This window comes from Gadus chalcogrammus, chromosome 5 (assembly GCF_026213295.1).
Source record: "Gadus chalcogrammus isolate NIFS_2021 chromosome 5, NIFS_Gcha_1.0, whole genome shotgun sequence".
Classification (NCBI taxonomy): Eukaryota; Metazoa; Chordata; class Actinopteri; order Gadiformes; family Gadidae; genus Gadus; species Gadus chalcogrammus.
Genome location: NC_079416.1, coordinates 10,377,575 through 10,392,789, shown reverse-complemented (window position 1 = coordinate 10,392,789; position 15,215 = coordinate 10,377,575). Strand labels below are relative to the sequence as shown.

The window sequence follows — 15,215 nt, the reverse complement described above, 5'->3', positions numbered from 1 at the left end:
GTAAAAAAAACATCAGAGATGCTTCACCTAACATATTCAAACTGTCCACCTTATCAGCCCCATTCGATGCCTATACCCTACTGCTGAGGCGCCTCCCAGCTGGCAGTGGTGCGCACTACAGAGATCATGGCCCCTAAATACGCACCAAATTTGCGTTCTCGTCTGGCACCTTTGTTGTTATTTTTGCAAACTGGATTCATTGTTATATGTGCCCTTTACGCTGAGTTCGACCCATATGCCTTTATGTTTGGAAATACTTCCAGCAAACTGTATTCGGGTAAGTCGTTTTGGTCGTGAATTTTTTGTTCTACTGTTCTTTTTTGTGTTTTACCTTCTTTAAAAACATTGTGTTTGTTTACGTTTATCATGTTTCACAATCAATCTCATATGCCGGTATTTATTTTAAAAGTTTTCAAATATTAATTTGAAAGAGTCGTATTTTAACAGAACATCTTAAATGAGTAAAGGGGCCATTATGGGGAGGGGCTCATATTTCTGTTTGGCAACGATAAGGTCAGTTGACTGTCGTTGGAATCTTTTGCCAGTTGATGTAAAATCTGTCCTTTATATGTTTGAGTAACTTGTAGGCTATGCTAAAAAAAAAAAGAGTGATTTAACGATTTTGCAAGATTCAAGTTCACAACTTTTAGGTTACCCTCTTTCAGAGTTCCAGGATGTGAACGTGATGGTGGTGGCCGGTTTTGGATTTCTTGGCACTTTTCTGGTGCGTTATGGTTTCAGTGGCTCGGGGTTCAATTTGCTTGTGGCAGTGATTGCCACCCAGTGGTCAATTATCCTCAATGGCTATGAGTCCTGGATCCAAAGTAGAAGGATACTAATAGATATGAAAAGGTATGTCGTCCCATTGATGTTCTCTATGTGCCTTATTAAGAAAAGGCACACCTGGATTTAAAAATGACTTGAAGGCAACGTTGTGTTCTTCCCTTAGTTTGGTTTTTGCAGAGATATGCACAGCCTCTGCCCTAATATCTATTGGTACGGTGATTGGAAAGACCAACCCTGTTCAACTCATTCTCATTGCCATTCTGGAGGTGTCAGGATTCATTTTGAACGGATGGCTTCTTCGGACATTCTTTGAGGTGAGCCTCTGCTTATCCGTACTCATCTCAAATTGAGTGCCTCATGTTGTAAACAGGAAGTTCTATTTACCTTTCTCTAAGGGATAAACAACAGATCATCACAAGTGCCCTGACCTCATAGAGTACAGGCTTGTGTTTGCACTTTGTATTTGCAAGAATAACATGTCCACCAGTGTTATTTTCCCCCTTAAAGCACCTTGTTCACAATACAACCCATTTGATATACCTTGTATGTGCATCTCGTGTTTGGCAGTCAGTGACTGTATTTCCTATCTCTAGGTGAAGCCTTTGTACTGTGCCATGCAGCTTCATACCTTTGGGGCGTTCTTCGGGCTGATGCTCACCTGGGTCATGCGTCGGAAAGGATCAGAAACGCCCTTTGAGAAAGAGAAAATGGACCGCAAAACTGGACTGTTCTCCATGTTTGGTTTGCATTGTCAAATGAATATCAAATAAACAAATCGATAAATAAATAAATACTTTCATTAACACCCATTTTCTAAAACATAGTCACTGTCTGTGGTCTGCAGGGACACTGTTTTTGTGGATGTTCTGGGCCAGTTTAAACTCCATACTGGTGGATGAAGGCGAGAGGAAGCTGAGGATAATCCTGAGCACCTACCTAGCCCTGGCTGTCAGTGCCGTGGCCGCCGCTGCAGTGTCAGTGTTCACCAGCCCCCGAGGAAGAATTAACCTGGTATGATCCGCTAGGCAATGTTGTCATAACGGGGGAGGAAAATCTGCCAATTAAATACTTTTAGTACGCTAATATTTATGAGAGAATGTCAATTTACATTTAAACCCACGTTTTAATCAGCATAATATTTGTTTAGTGAAAGTTGTTTCTATATGTTTATTTATGTACAAATGTAATGTAATTTATAAATACTGTATTATACATGGACATGAGGAGAAATGTTTGTTTTTTTCTGTTTCCTCTCTTCTCTCAGGATCATATTCAGAAGTGCTCCCTGTCTGGAGGGGTTGCTATAGGCGTTTCAATGTCACTAGTTCATCGGCCCTGGGTTGCCATGACGATTGGATTAGCTGCTGGTGTGATATCAACCCTTTCACTTCGTTACCTTAAGGTTTCCACTCTCAATTGATAAAAAAAAAGTAATCTGCAATCTTTTAAATCTTGTGTAGTATGTCTAATATTCCATTTTGTCTTTATAGGGTCATATGCTTCTAGCGTTTGGATGCCACGACACCTGTGGTGTTTTGAGTGTACATGGACTTCCAGGACTTCTTGGATGGCTAGCTCATCTCACCTTGCAAATAAATCATATGGACGACTGCACAACGTAAAGATGCACCATTTGTTTTGTGCTTTACGTAGTTACGTACACGAACCATTGAAGTCAGGTGACTGGTCTAGCTGTTCTCTCTTTCCAGGGCAATTCGGTTTGCTGTGTTCCATATTTGCACTCTGCTCATCACCCTGAGCCTCAGTATGTCCATGGGAGTGATCACAGGTGATATGTTTGTTTAAATCTCCTAGATTAAGCCTTATGGAATGATCACAGGTGATATGTGTGGTTACATCTCCTAGATTAAGCCTTATGGAATGATCACAGGTGATATGTGTGGTTACATCTCCTAGATTAAGCCTTATGGAATGATCACAGGTGGTATGTGTGGTTAAATCTCCTAGATTAAGCCTTATGGAATGATGGAACAGAAGCCATCAGTTATTGGACAAGACCCAATTTGTATTGTGTTGAAGGAAAATTCATACAATTGCTAATGGATTTTGTTTTGCTCTAATTAGATGTGAAAAACCGCCAGATGCAAGAGCATGGCCTTAATGCACACAAACCATTGTCATGAACCAACAGTTGTTACGTCTTGTGACCGTCATACATATAATTTGCTTGACCATACCTTTATTGTTCTGAAAAGGACTGCTAGTTAAATGGAGCTTTTGGAGACCGCCACAGGACAGGAAATGTTTTGATGACCAGGCGTTTTGGGAGGTAAGTAACCAACATAGTTAGTAGATTGATTCACATGACAGAACAATGAAGGTCATGAGCAGAAATATTCTCCTATAAGTTTCTTTGAATTATTTTGGTATTAAATACAATTTCCAGTTTGGTGTGAAATTACTTTAGATATCCACTGTGAGTGTCAAAGTGTATTTGATAAACCAAGGTGTTTACATTTGCATGTTTTACAGTTTCCCAAACTTGCAAAGAAAAAATAAGAGGAACGGGGAGGAGAACGCCATGTGATCTGAAGCCATTCATCTCCCTGTAAATAATTTTCACCACTTTGTTTATAGTAAGCAAGTTATTTTAATGCAGAAGAATTATGGCAAGACTTGTAAACTGATGAGAATATCTCTCCTTAATTCTCCCATGAATGTCAAAATATGTGATTTATCTTGATTCTGCATGGCCATTAGATATACACGTTAACTACACTCCCAATATGTCAGTGCCGGTGGTAAAATCAGAATGTAATCACCATTCGGCAATACAAATGTCTGACTGCCAAGTTCCGGCATAGTGTTATTTGAAGAAAATACGTACAAACATAGGACCTCCAATGCAACTACATTCAAATATATTTGTGCATGGTTCTGGGAAATACCCCATAAATCGTGCGTACCTCAATATCTGAGGTCCAAAGTTCAGGTCTTGGTGACCATGTTACAGACACATTAATACAGAGTTGCCAGTTGCGAGGCTCCCAAATGAAGGAAAACACCATGTAAAGCCATGAAAATAGATACACAATTGCAGAGACACATTCAAAGATGTGGAACAATTGAACTCAGCAGGTCCAAAATAGCCAAAAGGGTCTTAAAAAGGGTTGCGTCTCTCTTCATATACCAGGATTTAAAATAAATAGCGTTTTTTTTGTGAAATTAATTATGTGAAGTAAATATAGGCTAAAGGAGAATGTCCCATACAGTATAGAATATAAATGGTTTACAGACACATGAAGGGTTTACTACTGCCACAGATCCTCAGTGCGTCCAAACTTGAAGACCAAGCCCCTGAAATATGAATGTGAATGGAATATTAGACTACCAAGATATACAACTTCTTCACCGTCATTAACACAAAATACTCATCTTAATAATATGTAGAAATGTCGGAGGTTCACAAATTGAATTAACTTACCCAAAGAAAATAAAAGCATTTTGGAAGAAAATAGCGATTCCGGGGTAAACAAAATCCTTTTCTGTAACAAACAAAAGAAAATAATTAATTAATACAATATTGTTATTGTGTGCCTCACAAGATGCGTGTGTCAATTTTCAGAATCATTATTGTTTAATAACAATCATGAAGATCTTTTACTTGACTGACGCAGTTAAGATGAGGGTGACTGAAGGGTTCAGATTAATAAAGTGAACGACTTACTGTGCACCACAAAGTCTCCAAAGAGGATCCACATGGAGGCAATGAGGGAGCCAAAGGCCAGCATGAAGCCAATGAAAAGCCAAATACGAGCTCCTGCAAACAAAGAAAAAGCAGGGCGGGTTGTCATGTGATCCCCAAGTGCTCCTGGGGTGTTTTGTAAGAGGAACACACGGTAACGGCCATAAGTACAGACAACAGCTAAACCTCTTTGGGTTCCTAAAATCCAATTGAAACCGATTCATGGCAAGTAGTGGATCAGTGTAAAAGCCTGTTCCCTAGCCCTGTGCATAATATTATCATGGTTCCCACAAACAAGTAAAAAAATTATATTGACAGGGTTAGTGGACAAAAATTGGACACATAGGCCTATATATGTTTGACATTCTCCACACTATCAAAGACACTGTGAGAAGAAGATTTGGGAAAACATTTCCACTTTCCAATAAACTGTTGTCATATAACGCCTTCCTGCCAAAAGTGAAATACAACACATGTCTTTAACATACCTGTCTGTCCCATGCATCCTTCGCTGTAGCTGTCTCCTCTAACCTGGCCATTTGATACAGCATTTATCCTAGATAAGTTAACAAGACAAAATGTTATCAACCATGAGAACATTAACAAATTACTGTGGCTTTCGTTTAAGTACACTATGCGATAATGATGCCAAAACATTAGGAAATCTGAACTAAACTAAAGATCAAGAGCCAGTTAAATATAATACATGACAAAAAATAAATTGAGATAAATTACATGAGAAAAGCTAAAGTAGCAATGACTCCACATGTGTGGTAGGCATGGTGAAACTGTTCTTCAAGTGGAAACAGCACTGCTGCATCGATGATGATCCACCAACCCGTGAAGAACTGAAATAAGAACACAACAACGTTTTTTTGTTTTTCATGATGTTAAAAGACCTGGAACTCACATAAGCCATATTGAATGATGACGTCATATCACACTGGTTTTATCTTTGTTCAATTAATGCAATGAATTTAAAGCCTTTCAGAATATGTGGTTGTTATCCTTAATATGACAGTCATAATTATTAGCCTTCGATGTAACTCACCAGGACTCCAGCTGCAATAGATGCAATAGTGTTTCTTCTCTCAGCCCAGTCTACATTACACTCACAGTCTCCACACCGGATCCCATCTAGAAACCCTGACATGGCTCTGATGAAACAAAAGGTATTCTGTTTGAATTTGGGAAGGGTAAAATATGTGTCCAGTATTTATGCATCACATTGTAGCGATTCATTTTCTTTGAACAAAAAATAACCTGGAGTAAATCTACCCCTAAGCTATCCTATTAGCTGTTACTTAGCATAGTTGGGTTCAAAGTTAGACAGTAAGCAATTGTCCAAAACAATGCTGTGGAGGGGGCGCCACTATCTTGGAGTTATCACAGATGATTTCTTTAAATGTGATTTCAAATGGTCAATGTAATCTTCGAAAACACGTTGAAATGTACATATAAAATCATAGAATAGTGGGAATTCAACTACATTTCTGGGGGAGGACTATTATATGGACCCCCGATGTCTTTACCATGGTTATGCCCTTGGGTTCCTACTTTAAACTGGTTCAGACTCACAACGTGGTATGTGAATAATAGCCATGAGCAATCTTGGTGTTTTGGTGCTGTTTCTGATTCCCGTTTAACGCAACATCAACAATCGAGTTGAATTCACACAACGGCGAATAAACACATCGACCGACGCCAAAATGTAGGCAAAGATGATTCCATATTTTCTTGGCATGCATCGCTTCGACAAAGAAATACTGCTTTATCATCTCAGCTTTTGTTCATTGCTTTGTTGGTAAGCATTTCCTTGGAGGCTCCTTCATGTCGCCTTTCGCACAAAATAGGTGCAATGGGATAACGACAACAGATCCATCTGGTAAAAAGCATAATCGTGTTTGGTAGAAATAATATAACGTTGTATTTAAAAGAAAACTTACTTAGCTTTTTCTGTATTTGATGTGGACCCCCTGAACGCAATCCCTTACTTTGCTTCCGAGAAGGATCTATCACGCGCATGCGTTGTCCCCACCCATTTGATGTTGAGGCAAACCTCAGTTCAAGGAGATGCGCATTTTATGAAACTCTGCTTTCACGGAGTTTTTATGTTTGTAATAATAATCTACAGCGATATATGGACATGTAATTTTGACTGCCTAATAGGTTTAAAGTTTAAACACAGCTTTCACAAATAAACCATCCATGTCATGTTAATGTAGGATTATACTGATGTTCTTCGTAGTTTTCCTCTGTAGTACCGTAGCACAGCCACATTCCTAAAACTATGAATAACATAATCCCAACAGGTCATGTGTGAATCACATGAGCCATTACGACGGCTGCGGCTCCTTTTCTTTTCCTTTATTTTTGTAAATTATGATTGATTTATAATATATCTGGGTATAGTATTGCTTTTATTACAGTTGACATTTCATATTTTATCCAAATAAAACTCATTCATAAAACGTCTTGTATAATGGTTATAAATGAGAAGTACAAAATAATATAATAACAGCACACAAACTACATTCAGATTTAACTGTGTTTAAAGTAAGTATTTAAACCAGCCATACAGCTTTAGTGGAATGATACATTGGATGCCGGTGTGGCTGAATACCCATGCATCCTTTAGAACGGCCAATTAGAAGACTCCAAGCAATTGTAATGCCACAGACATTGAAAGACCGATGACTCCAAGATAGCCAATGTAGCCATAGGCTCCCTTCATCCTTTTGGAAGGATCTGCGAGGAAAATACAGACATGTTTATCAATACCTATATTTTCATGATGCGTGAGGAAGGATATCGTTTAATTGAGATTTAAGAAATGATCAATAATCTGACTTTAAGACATGTTCTGGGGGACACATTTTCTCATCTGCACACACATGATGCCCACTACTATTGATACAGTTACATTAAAGAGACAGGTATTATTAATACAGAATTGCTTCATGCAAACGGCAGAGTCAGTATAGTTTTATTGCCAGAGTATGACCAACGTGGAACACATAAGTAACCTGACATAGCTTCTAATTCCCATTCAGGTGAAGTTGGGTGGAAAATGCTTAATACATTTCATACAAATATTGAGTTGTAGTCCAGTAGATGTCAGGGAATAGAGAATAAGTTACGATATAAAGTACCTATTATCATAAGTAAGGCAAACATCATCACATGTATTGGCTCACAGTAAATAAAGGAATAATCTATTCTCTTGTCAATGATTAATATGAACCTATACGTGAAATGGTTGGCCCATAAAAACAGATAAAATATTTATTTTTAAATTGGATTTGAACAGCAGAGTGTAACCGTACTGCCAAGGTCTATTGCATGTTTAAATTGTTAGCAGCAGTTTCTGGTTACCAGGTAACATCTATCAATCGTTCTTCTGGCTACACCGCCCTATATCTGTTGGAAGTAGTAGTTTAGATTGCTAAAGCCTTAACAGAAATACAGCCCGCCCTTCAATGAAAAAATACTTTTCCAGAAGCATGCATTTTTTGTGTGTTGAGAGTGGGAGGGGAGGGGCACCAGCTCAAACAAGAGTTTGGTCACAGGAACCGTCTTACCTCCAGTGTAGTATCCCCAGGCATAAGAGAACCTGCTGGTGACCCAAATGGCCCCGAGCACTGCTGCTGCCGTCTAAAAAGATAACGACAGGTGATAGAGGGGGAGTTAAATGGGGAAAAGGTGAAAGACAATATGCTGACTCACTGTGACATTATCTAAAGACTTGACACTCGGCAATTATTCACGTCAAAGATCAAAAATGTGTTTCTTATTTACAAAATTGTCGTAAATAACTTGAGATATTCGTATGGGGTGAGGCCGTGAGGGGGGCTTTGAGAGTAAATAAACACTAGAATTTCTCCACTACGTGCAAAAGGTACTTACTGGGTAGACAAGTGCTGCAATGGTCTGGAAAACGAGCCATTGTGGGTACACCTCCAGGGTGTTTTGGTGAGCCCTCTGGATGCAATTGAACACCTGGTCCTTGTCACTGTACATAGTGGGATACTAGAGAAATACGATTAGTAAATATCTTTTCAAATCATGATAATATAAAATCTTTCAAGCAACCTAAACAGGAATAATTAATTTAGTTGCATGCATTTAAATGCTATTAGTGGATTATCCTACTATAACAAGATATCAGTCTTCCAATACAAAAACAACTGTCGGTTACCTTGACATCGTACTTCTTTCTTGCACCCCCAACTTTTACTCCCAGATAACACAGCATGATCCAGCTATAGAGATATGTAAATATCACATAGCCGAAATTGGCAGGCAGGACCTGTAGCATATCCATGGCGATCAAGAAAGAGATTTCGGATTGGGGTGCAGAACTTTACTATAATGCGACTGCAATGTGAGAACAACCAGACGACGAGACGATAACTCTTACGAAATGCCTGCTAACTGAAACATCGCGAGACCAGAAGCGTCATCAAAATACTTCTCTAAAGTACGCAATGATTATGTAAATACTTGAATCATTGCGAATATGTCACTACAAATGTTCTTGAATATTTCTGTATTATGTGTTCTGTTACAAACATCTCTACGTGTAAAGCAGTAACCTGATACAATGCATATGTGTAATATACAAACATTATCCGTTCATGTTATGGATGGACATTTTAAATTAATCTGTTTTTAATTTGATACATTTGCAAAAATATTGATTGATATTGCCATGTGTCAACAATGCAAATAAAACAACACGGAAACCATTTTAAAGTATTATGGGAAAACACTTATGCGCAAATTGGCTGCTACCATGAGGCTCGCCATGTTGTGGAATTTTCCACCAGGGGATCTCCAGAGCAACCATTCCATTCCGACGACGTTGCTCATTCGCTGCATTTGAACGACGACCGCTGGTGATATTTCATAATAGTTCCTCGACGTTTATTAATATTTAACGCTTTCCACGGCTTTACAAATTTGGTATTACAGTTATTGACCTATTTTCCTGATCGATCTTGGAAAACTTTTTGGATTTCTGAGCAGATTGACTACACATCGGACGAGGTAAGAAATGCTAACGTTAGCTCGGAGTTTATGCAACCCGGCCTTGTTGGCGTTGGATTTTCTACCCAAACCATCGCTTTTTAACATCCAACGCATTACATTGTATGGTTATTTTGGATGATCGTCTAACACCTCATTATGAATCCTATATTTTTTAAGTGTATCATTAGGGTTCGAATTGGCTTGACATTCGTTTGTTTAAAGTTGTCTGTTGTGGTCTTGAACTTTCCGGGCGAGTTTCGGTCAGCGGTTACGCAACACAACAACGGCCCTGATGACGTAGGATTACGCTATCAGCCGTTGGTCTATAATAAACAAACACAATTTCAAGGGTCAACTATGAATAAATAAAAGGATACGGCCCTGGAGAGAGAGGGTTGGAGATCTTTGGTTTTTAATCGTATAATGCAACCCTCTCCCCCAGAGGTCGCTACGTTATGATGATGATGATGTTGTGATTTATAAAAAAATAATGAATCTTTTTTCTTTTCTTTTAAAAGATAACCAAGATGGTGACTGGGTCCAAGGATTTACTCCCTGCGATGAGCAGTGATGGTCTGAGAGTTATTTTTGACCAAGACTTGGGATCCAATTCTGTCTCAACCAAATCTGTCTCTAGAAGCGGAAGTGACTGCTCGGACTCCGGCCACGGCTCTGGCACACGCGAGACCAACAGAGGGCGCCATAGATCATCGTCCAACTCGTCATCCACATCTTCCTTGTCCAGTAGCAACCGGCCCAGATCCCGCTCTCACCCTCGTTGCCATAGAAACTCATCCCGCTGTCGCTGCCCCACTCATTACAGACAAGCCCACGGGAACCGACGTCACCGCTCACCACCACCCCGGCGTGCCCGAGCCAATTCCCGCTCTTGCAGTCCTTCTTCCCTGCCGGTCAGGTCCAGTCGCCACAGAAGTAACCGGTCTCGCCACAGTTCCAGCAGCCGGCAGAGGACAAGCCCAGGGTTGGAGGGCCGTGACAGGAAGAGAACCCCCAAGTCCCCCTCAAAGAGCCATCACAGCCGGTCCAGGTCCTCGAGGCGATCGGCCGCCAGCCCAACTCTGGATGGTAGGGTTAATTTACCATTCACCGAGCTGTATCAATGATTCCTTTAAACATTGTGTCGACTTGACTCATTTAGCTGGTATGCAACCAATGATCCTTTCCATTCCATCTAATGGTGATTCGATGTTTCTTTTTTTGCAGAGGAAAAGGAACTCCTCAGAGCAGTGAAGGAAGACGCCACCGAGATCCTAAGGGTTGATCTTCCAGAGAGCACGACTCCCACACTAGACGAACCATGCGAGGAATGTCCCACACCAGAACCACAGGCATGGGTGAGGCAAGAGGACGTTCCAGAAAAGGTTCCATCCCAGGTGGGTTTCAACAAAAGCTTAATGGTTATGCTAGCACACCTTGAGGCTTCACCAAACAATTATGTGATTTTTGAATAAGGCCTTGTGGAGGCCATTCAATTATTCGTATTAATTTCTGGTTTTGGGATCGGCCTCCATTTGTAATTGAAATTTAAACTTGTAATATTTCAACCTCTTTCACACAAAACTCAGGTGACCCAAAACCCAACCAATGTCTTATACCTCAGAATGGATTAAGTCCATGGAGGCTAGAATTACAAAGTGTAGGTTCGGCACATCCCTACACGTGTCCTTTCCTTTGACTTCCTGGTAAGGTCCTTGCTGTTGAATTCTTTTTGTCTTGTGTTGACCCTTAGACCCCTGAGGGAACACACACTGCTCTGTCTGTATTCCTGTCTTCGTAGATCACATGACAGTGGTCTCCTTCAATCATCGGCACCTCGGATTAGGAGAATAAGAGGGCAGTCATGTGCCTTGGGTGACGCCATAAGTGTTTGCGCGAAAGGTTAACTGACTCATAATGTTCACCATGATATTGACTAGATTCTTCCTAGTTTTTCAGTTATTACATCTTCCTGAATTGTTTGTAAAAACAGTCAAATTCTTATGAATGCAAAATTTTATGTTTAGAAATATAGGTGACTCTCATGGCATTCTTTCAATTTTATTTCTGTGTCATTGTTGGCTTGACATTAGAAATGTATTTACATTTGCAGTTGAAATGGGTCGTTATTTAGCAGAACCGTCCCACTCGCTGAAGGAGCACAAGGCGTGTGGACAGCATTATAGTGACTATTCCTGTCCAGAAAACTAAAAACCCAAGAAGAACTCCCTCCCTCCGTATGCCAAAGATAAGTTGGTACACCAGGCGTGTGCTGATTGGGGCTGGGGGAAACTGCGTCACCTTTCTGCCACTCTACACAGAGAAGAGATCCTTTTCTACTTTTGTTTGTCTTTTTTGTTTTGGTTTCAAAGCGCTACAATTACCAATGTTATCGGTGGGCCTAGCCTATCCATTGCAGAAAATGCATGAAAGCTGCCGTTAGTCGAAGCTAGCACTTGTACAAGCAACACATGAATTAAAGCCATAAGTTTAACCAGCCTGCTTCTCTATTGGTCATGCAACATGGAATATAATAGCACACATACGCACACTGGACGAACTGCTTTATCACCGTAAACCCTTGTGTCGGCCGTTATCTCACTGGTGCTTTTGTTTTGTCTTTTAAACAGAACAGCGACGCAAAGACGAATGGCCAACGCTCAAAAGTCTCTCCAATTAGGAGGATCATCGCGTTCAGCATTCATGTAAGTACCATACATTCATTATTAAGCCCTGAGCCAGTGGTGTCTCCAACATGACCAGATATCCTAAATTCTCACTCGGTTTGTTTCCCTTTTTAGAATTCTATCGCCAAGCCAACCGTTGCCCCGGTAACGTCTGCTAAGGTAACGCCCAGGGTGGACGGCATTGAGAGCAGAAAGCCCTACGGTCACTGGGTCCAAATCAGACGAGGCGGCCGGGCAAACAAACGCACCACCTCACGCTAGTGTGGCCGCAAGTCGACGCTGTAAATAATGTGTATAGCTATTCACATAAGCCTTGGGCTACGCTATGTTTTTTTTCAGATGTATAAAGTGAGTTATTACGGGAGAAGAAATGGAACAATGCGCTCAGGTTGGAATCTCTTGGTCCCCTTTTTGTTGTGTTCTAAGACTTCAATAAATGCCTATTGAATAAAAGTGTCTCTTCTCAATTTTTAACCTATTCACCCATGTCACTTAACTTGTGTGCTTTGCACATTAATGGCAAAGATCTCGTTCCATAAAAGCCTGATGGAATTTGGACTAAAGTTGTAGTGGCGCTTTAAACGTTTTTTTATTTTGGCTGTGGTAAAGGACATCAGACTTTTAATCTTTGGCATTATAGGGAAATAACAATTCTGTGATCATCTGCCAATTGTCAGGGGTGAAAGTACCGTACATGGAACTGACCATGTGATAATATCTCCACATTTGAGTTTGTCTGGGGATGCATGGTTTATTGTATAATTATCAAGAAAATGAAACCTAAAGACGGCACAAACCACAATAGGCCAATCGAAAACCCCTCCCTTCCCATTCACATGGATTTCCCCCAATGACCACAATGTGTCAGCATGGTTGGGTCCTAGGAAAGAATTTAGTTCACGCAGGACTTGGTCATGATTTTTTTGATTTTTTTGAACAACAAAATTAAATTATATGACAATGAAATGGCCTGCTTTTATGTTCAAAGTTAAGTAATCGGCTGTAACTGTCGGGTGTAGACGCTTGTTCTCCCATATTATAGAAATATAAGTAAAGTAAAAGTCAGCATTTTAACTACATCGCTTTCTATGAGTGCCCCTAAACGGGAGATAGATTGTTAGGGGGGGGGGAACGAATCACATTGATCATAATGTGCGATGATATAACTATAGTTCTATCTGCATCAAACATTTACTTCACAATCAACAGCAGGGTAAACATGTGTCGTCATCTCATGTCTAATATGATCCGTAATGAAGCCTATGCACTGATTGGTTTTCTCTTAACATTCATAAGCAACCTAGAGAGCTTCAGGGCAGGGTAATGTTATCAGTCACACTTGAGAGCAGATAAGCTGAAGCTTTATATGGACTTTATACACTTGTGCCACGGCGCTTCACAGGAAACTTTCTGTAAACAATACATAACGGTCTCGACTCATCTTCGGGGAAGAACTCTCTACAGCAGTGCACAAAGAATGGTTTTGAATGTGAACACAAAAACTCTTTTCAGGTTGGCTTGAGAAAAATGCAGCAAGTCACCCCTTGGGGTGAACTTTATTTGATGCCTTATCCTTTTTCCTAAGTCATGGTTACTTACCAGACACTTGAGTTGATCAAATAAAATACATTTTAATTTGAATTAAGGTGCTGCTGCTACCGTACAGGTTGATCTAATGTTGCTGGAAGGGTCCTTACATCAATGTGAGATTTGAGCACACATTTGTTTGGGGCCCATTCGGGATGTACCCACCACGCGCTTAGGATATGATTACTTACACCCATTTCCCCAGATGAATGTCTTAATCCTTACCCAAACCATAAAAAATGACACGTGGTCAATGATCACCCTTGACCACACTGTACGGGACTTTTTGACCCACACCTGGACCTGAGCCCACGTTCCCACAGAACAACCTCCTTTCCGGCAGTTTTGGCTTTTTAGGCGATACTACAATTTACTTGTTAATATCATTTATTTGTTTTTAGCTCTCTGATTTTGTTGCTTGAGGGTGAACCAGATGAGAGGCCTCTGTCCCAGCCAGAGAACCAGCTTCTACCCCCGTAGCACCAGACCTCTAAACCATGTACACCTGCCCTGTAGTGCAGAGCCCTGATGACACCTACTCATCTCACATCCTACTCCCCTCTCCTGTCCTCTCGGTTCTTCTCCTCCAATCCTCTCCTGTCATCTCTTCTCTACTCCTTCTCCTCCTCTCCTCATTCCTCTCGTCTCTGCTCTCCTCCTCTCCTTTCTCATCATCCTCTCATCTCTCGTCTTCTCCTCCTCTCTAATCTGACTGACCTCTAAGTATGTCTCCTCCTTTCCTCTCCTCTCTCATCTCCTTGATGCTTGCCTCCCCACTGATCCTAATTACTTTTTTTGGAAACTTCATGAACAACGCTTCATACAACTTAATAAACAAAAACATTTAGGAGTTTTGTGTTCTCCTCTTGCATATAACTATATACAGTATATATATATATATATATATATATAGCGTTGACTTGTTGGTCACCACTTCATGAGCCCCGGGTTCCAGACCCTGTTTGGAAAGTATTAAATCATTTCCAAACAGCTACTACGAGATGTCTTGGGGGCCCAGCAGAGAGCTGTTGGTTTTCCACTCTGGTGACCCTGGTTCGAGTCCCGGGGTGGTCTGTCTCCGTGCAAACTTGTTATTTTGACGTCATATGATTTATAATATCAAGTCAAACTTCAAACTTCAACTGTACACACTGTCTTTTTAGTGCGTCTCAAGGTTTTTTCTTGTAATCAGTTTTTCGTTATCACCATGGTTCATGTCTTATGGAACCTAATGTAATTTTGAAACTTAGTGATGTCATGTGAATTGTAATGTCATGTATAACCGCTGATAATTGTCCCTCTCTCAGTGGTGCAGTAGAGAGCACTGTCAGATAAAACTCTGAAGACCAGGGTTCATTTCCTGCTGATGTTTTCATCCATTGAACCATAATGTGAGTTTTAAACGTAATCATATCATGGCT

General features: G+C 40.4%; 3 protein-coding genes across 8 annotated transcripts; 1 reads left to right on the top strand and 2 right to left on the bottom strand.

The window, feature by feature from the left end:
• The first annotated feature begins 93 nt into the window (after window positions 1-93).
• rhd (Rh blood group, D antigen) lies at window positions 94-13,967 on the top strand. Of its 6 annotated transcripts, XM_056590025.1 has the most exons (15): window positions 94-277; window positions 666-852; window positions 950-1,100; window positions 1,380-1,527; window positions 1,631-1,797; window positions 2,051-2,188; window positions 2,277-2,404; window positions 2,496-2,575; window positions 3,003-3,076; window positions 3,280-9,541; window positions 10,042-10,609; window positions 10,748-10,917; window positions 11,322-11,422; window positions 11,634-12,225; window positions 12,322-13,767. In XM_056590025.1, exons 1-10 carry the CDS (start codon window positions 127-129, stop codon window positions 3,304-3,306), a joined length of 1,251 nt encoding a protein of 416 aa, XP_056446000.1. In that variant the 5' UTR covers window positions 94-126; the 3' UTR covers window positions 3,307-9,541; window positions 10,042-10,609; window positions 10,748-10,917; window positions 11,322-11,422; window positions 11,634-12,225; window positions 12,322-13,767. The 6 variants fall into 6 exon arrangements, with proteins under 6 accessions (XP_056446000.1, XP_056446001.1, XP_056446003.1 ...); XM_056590026.1 differs by lacking the exon at window positions 11,322-11,422 and having other exon boundaries at window positions 12,151-12,225; window positions 12,322-13,967; XM_056590028.1 differs by having other exon boundaries at window positions 10,748-11,226; window positions 11,322-12,225; window positions 12,322-13,762.
• Window positions 2,827-6,559, bottom strand: tmem50a (transmembrane protein 50A). The gene is made up of 7 exons (XM_056590029.1): window positions 6,439-6,559; window positions 5,544-5,649; window positions 5,228-5,340; window positions 4,981-5,048; window positions 4,475-4,567; window positions 4,232-4,292; window positions 2,827-4,104 (listed from the first exon to the last, which is right to left on the bottom strand). Exons 2-7 carry the CDS (start codon window positions 5,643-5,645, stop codon window positions 4,059-4,061), a joined length of 483 nt encoding a protein of 160 aa, XP_056446004.1. The 5' UTR covers window positions 5,646-5,649; window positions 6,439-6,559; the 3' UTR covers window positions 2,827-4,058.
• On the bottom strand, window positions 6,893-8,927 carry mgst3b (microsomal glutathione S-transferase 3b). Its single transcript, XM_056590030.1, has 4 exons — window positions 8,691-8,927; window positions 8,399-8,521; window positions 8,074-8,146; window positions 6,893-7,240 (listed from the first exon to the last, which is right to left on the bottom strand). The coding sequence occupies exons 1-4, from the start codon at window positions 8,814-8,816 to the stop codon at window positions 7,140-7,142; spliced, it is 423 nt and encodes a 140-aa protein (XP_056446005.1). The 5' UTR covers window positions 8,817-8,927; the 3' UTR covers window positions 6,893-7,139.
• Window positions 13,968-15,215: the final 1,248 nt, after the last annotated feature.

What these genes read in the sequence shown, in the direction of transcription:
- rhd (XM_056590026.1), top strand. Translation starts at nt 127, where the DNA reads ATGGCCCCTAAATACGCACCAAATTTGCGTTCTCGTCTGGCACCTTTG. An exon ending in CATATGGACGACTGCACAAC is followed by an intron (nt 2,405 to 2,495) that starts GTAAAGATGCAC and finishes CTCTCTTTCCAG; the next exon opens with GGCAATTCGGTTTGCTGTGT. An exon ending in GTCCATGGGAGTGATCACAG is followed by an intron (nt 2,576 to 3,002) that starts GTGATATGTTTG and finishes TGTTCTGAAAAG; the next exon opens with GACTGCTAGTTAAATGGAGC.
- tmem50a (XM_056590029.1), bottom strand. Translation starts at nt 5,645, where the DNA reads ATGTCAGGGTTTCTAGATGGGATCCGGTGTGGAGACTGTGAGTGTAAT. An exon ending in CTATTGCAGCTGGAGTCCTG is followed by an intron (nt 5,341 to 5,543) that starts GTGAGTTACATC and finishes TTCTTATTTCAG; the next exon opens with TTCTTCACGGGTTGGTGGAT. An exon ending in AGGATGCATGGGACAGACAG is followed by an intron (nt 4,568 to 4,980) that starts GTATGTTAAAGA and finishes CTTTGTTTGCAG; the next exon opens with GAGCTCGTATTTGGCTTTTC.
- mgst3b (XM_056590030.1), bottom strand. Translation starts at nt 8,816, where the DNA reads ATGGATATGCTACAGGTCCTGCCTGCCAATTTCGGCTATGTGATATTT. An exon ending in GAAAGAAGTACGATGTCAAG is followed by an intron (nt 8,522 to 8,690) that starts GTAACCGACAGT and finishes GTATTTCTCTAG; the next exon opens with TATCCCACTATGTACAGTGA. An exon ending in TTGCAGCACTTGTCTACCCA is followed by an intron (nt 8,147 to 8,398) that starts GTAAGTACCTTT and finishes TTATCTTTTTAG; the next exon opens with ACGGCAGCAGCAGTGCTCGG.